The 4,450-nt window shown below is 36.2% G+C and overlaps 1 protein-coding gene across 1 annotated transcript; it reads left to right on the top strand.

Annotated features, from left to right (window-relative positions):
- The first annotated feature begins 440 nt into the window (after positions 1 to 440).
- LOC120086146 (probable galacturonosyltransferase-like 7) lies at positions 441 to 2,583 on the top strand. Its single transcript, XM_039042619.1, has 2 exons — positions 441 to 733; positions 934 to 2,583. Exon 2 carries the CDS (start codon positions 1,050 to 1,052, stop codon positions 2,151 to 2,153), a length of 1,104 nt encoding a protein of 367 aa, XP_038898547.1. The 5' UTR covers positions 441 to 733; positions 934 to 1,049; the 3' UTR covers positions 2,154 to 2,583.
- Positions 2,584 to 4,450: the final 1,867 nt, after the last annotated feature.

Genomic DNA, 4,450 nt, shown 5'->3' with positions numbered 1-4,450 from the left:
ACTAAAAGATACCTACTTTGGTCTCTATTATTAAAATTCGGTTAACTATTAAATAAATTGATGAGATAACTTGCATTTTTTGATGACTAAGTTGCCAAATAAGTTAGACACACTAAAAAATCTAATGTTTCAATTTTGAATTAAGTGGTAAAGTAAATTCTAGAGGAGATCTCATAAGTCCTTTGTACTTTAGTCGTTAACATGTTACTTCATCTTCATCTTGCTCTATGCATGATAGATGTAACTTCATCATTCAACCGATTTCATCCTCAAGAGTTAATAGGAATTAATAGCAGAGACCAAAATAAATATTTAAAAAAATTTTAGGGACTATAACAAATATTTTTCAAAATTTAAGGACCAAAATAGAACTAGATTTATAGTCTAGGGACCAAAATATGATTTAAACCAAATATATATTATGATTTTTCTTTTTCGTATATGGATTTCTATGGTGGAAATCTAAAAGCTAAAAAAAAAAAAAGAAAAAGAAAAAAAACCCTCTCTCTCTCTCTCTCAATCTCTCTCTGTCGTACAGCTGCTAATTGTCTGTGTCTCTGGTTTTGTGTTTCGCCTTCTCCTCTTCCCGGGAATCGATACACTCTGAATAATCGAGGAGGAGGAGGAAGAAGAAGAACGGAGGCACTACAATATCACCAACAACAACACCAGGAAGAAGAAGAAGAAGAAGAGGGGATTTTTTGACTTTCCGGACACCGGAGAACCACAACCGGTGAGTCTTCTGTCTTTTCTCTTCCATGTCCACTAAATGTTGCTACGCCTATTTCTCCTCTCACCTCGCTTTGTTTCCACGGCATCCTTCTTCTCTACTTCGCTTCACTCGTGCACTGCGTAAAAATTCGATTCCACTTCTCTATTTGATGCTCAACAACTTCCATCAATCCATTCTGTTTTGATTTCCAACTCTGGCAGACCTTAAACGAGAAACCCTAGGTTTTCTCCCCTTTTCGATTCCGCCTAATCTGGACAATCATCCCTTCGATTTTAAGTCGAGGAGGAAGGGGAAAAGGCCGATTCGAAGAGTAAAGATGTTGTGGATTATGAGATTCTCTGGATTCTTCTCTGCCGCTATGTTGATGGTTATTCTCTCTCCATCTCTCCAGTCATTTCCTCCGGCGGAAGCGATTCGGTCCTCTCACCTTGAGTTCAATCTCCGGCAGTCGGTTCGTCTCTCGCTCTCTGATTCACGGAGTCGGTTTCTGTTCCGTAGGTCGCCGTTGTATCGCAATGCTGAGCAATGCAGTCCAAGAGACTCCAAATTTTCGGGTAGAATTGGTGTTTGTGATCCGAGTTTGGTTCATGTTGCGATTACGCTTGATGTTGAGTACCTTCGTGGTTCAATCGCGGCTGTGAATTCGATTCTGCAGCATTCGCTCTGTCCAGAGAGCGTGTTCTTTCATTTCCTTGTTTCGGAGACGAATCTTGAAGCTGTTGTTAGATCTGCTTTCCCTCAGTTGAAATTCAAGGTCTATTACTTCAATCCGGCGATTGTTCAGAATCTGATTTCGACGTCGGTGAGGCAAGCGCTTGAACAGCCGCTTAATTATGCGAGGAACTACTTGGCGGAGCTATTGGAGCCCTGTGTTCGCAGAGTAATTTATTTGGACTCCGATCTCGTTGTTGTTGATGATATCTCGAAGCTTTGGAGTACTAATTTGGGTTCTCGAACCATCGGAGCGCCGGAATACTGTCACGCGAACTTCACCAAGTATTTCACCTCTCGGTTTTGGTCGGAGAAGCGGTTTTCCGGCACGTTTCTTGGCCGTAAGCCTTGTTACTTCAACACCGGCGTGATGGTCATAGATCTCGTTAAATGGCGACGGGCAGGCTACACGAAGCGGATCGAACGGTGGATGGAGATTCAGAAAAACGATCGGATCTACGAGCTCGGTTCGCTTCCACCGTTTCTTCTTGTGTTCGCTGGTGATGTATCGCCCATTGAGCACCGGTGGAACCAGCACGGCCTCGGCGGCGACAATGTGAAAGGCAGTTGCCGGAACCTCCACGCCGGTCCGGTGAGCCTTCTTCACTGGTCAGGGAGTGGAAAGCCATGGACGAGGCTGGACTCCAAGGAACCTTGCCCTCTGGATTCCCTCTGGGCTCCATATGATTTGTACGGTCAATCTCACTGAACCACCGACGACCGTCCACCGTCGCCGGTAAGAAAAGAAAAAGACAGAAAAGCCCTCCCACATCCTCCCCTTCTTCCTCTTCCCCAAAGGACTGTTTTGTCTACTAATTTAGTCCTTCCAAATTCCCCATTCTTTTCCTTCTCCATTAATTCATATTTTCTTTACATATTTTTATTTATTTTCTCTTCCTTTTTCTGGGGGATCGTTGACTCATCATCATCTGCTTCTTCTTTTTTTTCGGACCATTTGTATTTTATTCTACCCCATTATCATCATCATCATCATCATTCCTTGTTCTGAAAATAAGAAATAGAATCCATAGCCAAATTTTTTATATTGCTGTATAGACTCCCATGGGCTTGTTTGTTTGTTTTCTTTTTCTCCTTTCCATTTTTCTTTTCTATCTATAGATGGTCTGTTTTTCTCGTTTGATCTTTGTATTGATTTTGGAAATAATGCCATTGTAGTTTCTTCCTTTTTTTCTTAGATTTTGTTCCTCCCTTCTTTTCAGATATTAGATTTTTTTCTGATCAAACCGCCCTCGATTGGCCTTTTCCGGAAATAATAATACTTGCAATTGATCCTTACGTTTTCCTTACCCAAATGAACTTGAAAATATTACACTGAATTCAAATATTTAAAAAGTCATTCTAAACAAGTTGTTAATAAGTCACAGAGATAGTTGATTAGACAAAATGGAATGTCATGAACAACATACATCTTGTTTTCAAATTAATTTGACAAATCAACTAACGATTTTTGGATAAACATGGCATCATTAACGACGGTTAGAACAATCTATGTCGTGATTAAACCATTGTTAGGTCAGAAAGAAGGTTATCGTAGAAAGTAGGGAGGCAAAATTATGGAAGGTAGATGGTGATGTTATGATGATAGATGATATAATGTTAAATTGTAAAGTTTTGAATGGTAAAAGTCCACGGGTTGTATGAGATAATTGATATTGAGATTAGAGGCAGATTTGTTTTTTTTAGAGGGAGAGCCACGCCACGCTTGTGAGCTATCCTCCACTTTATTTATTTCCCCCACACCCTTTCCCTTTCTTTAATGCTAAACCTTCATTTTCTATGTTGCTTTAGTTTTTCTAATAAAACCGTGAGTATTATATACTTCCATTTAAATGGGTTAGAAAAAAGTTTCTAGTACTATCGTCAAAACATATTATTTTAATTTAACGAGTCATTAAATGCTATAATTCCTTTTTTTTTCCTTAAAAAATGCTATAGTATTTTAATTTATATGTTCCACACTTTTCTGTTTTTTTGGTATATACTACAAGATATTTTTCCTATCACCAGTTTAGTTATTGAAAATTTTAAACGAAAAAGGTTCTCAAATTCTTAAAAAATAAGGTTTTTTTTTTTAATACAAGAAAAGGTGAAAATTCAAAATTTTATTGGACACGTGTAAACTTTTAACTTATTAAATACAAAAACAGTTATTTAGTACGGGATATGAATCTATATATTTCAATTATGTTTCTCTTTTAAGTTAAATGAGTGTAGGATTTAAGAAAGATTAGTAACTTTATACAATTAGCCAAATTCATGTGGCAATTGCCTAATAGTCTTCATCTTTATGAAAGTTCTGAAGAATTGAATGGAAATTACGGGAAAGGAAAAAAAAAAAGAAGAAGATGCAAATTGTAAAAATTATCTCTAAAGTATTGTGCTCGTTACAACTATACATTTAAGACTTTAAATTTTAAAAATTATGTCCTTAGACTTATATAAATATTAAAAATTGGTCAAATTGGACCTTGAAATTTACATAATTGTATTAAGAAATTTACAATGGGTGACAAATCCAATATATATAATTAAGGGTGTGCCTTCAACATATGTAAAATGGTAGATATGGAAAAATTCTTAAATTTAAATTTTTGTTTATTCCACATTCCAATTTTGTCCTTTTAACAAATTTCACATTTTTTGGTATATCAGTCAATTAATATGTCATATTTAAAGTATATCAGGTGTGTATTTTGATTTGTATACTTTTTGCATATTTTGTTTGTAGCAATATGAGTTATTACTCCATTTAAATTTTGTGTTTGCTATTTTTTCTTTTTATCCCTTTTGTTGTTTTTCCTTTTTAATTGATGTTGTTTCGTTCATTTTTAAGTATAAATGTACAATAGGCGAAGAAGATTCAACCTAACATTCATTAACACTCAATTTAGTATACTCATTTTGATAATTTGGCCGTTTTTGGAATAACTAGAGAAAAAAGTGCTTTTCAATAAAATTGTAACGACCTAACCCCCTAGGACTTAA

This window comes from Benincasa hispida, chromosome 9 (assembly GCF_009727055.1).
Source record: "Benincasa hispida cultivar B227 chromosome 9, ASM972705v1, whole genome shotgun sequence".
In the NCBI taxonomy this organism is placed as follows: domain Eukaryota; kingdom Viridiplantae; phylum Streptophyta; class Magnoliopsida; order Cucurbitales; family Cucurbitaceae; genus Benincasa; species Benincasa hispida.
Note: the sequence above shows the minus strand (reverse complement) of the source record. Positions and strands in the feature narration are given on the sequence as shown.

Coding starts and splice junctions, on each gene's coding strand:
- LOC120086146 (XM_039042619.1), top strand. CDS start 1,050: ATGTTGTGGATTATGAGATTCTCTGGATTCTTCTCTGCCGCTATGTTG.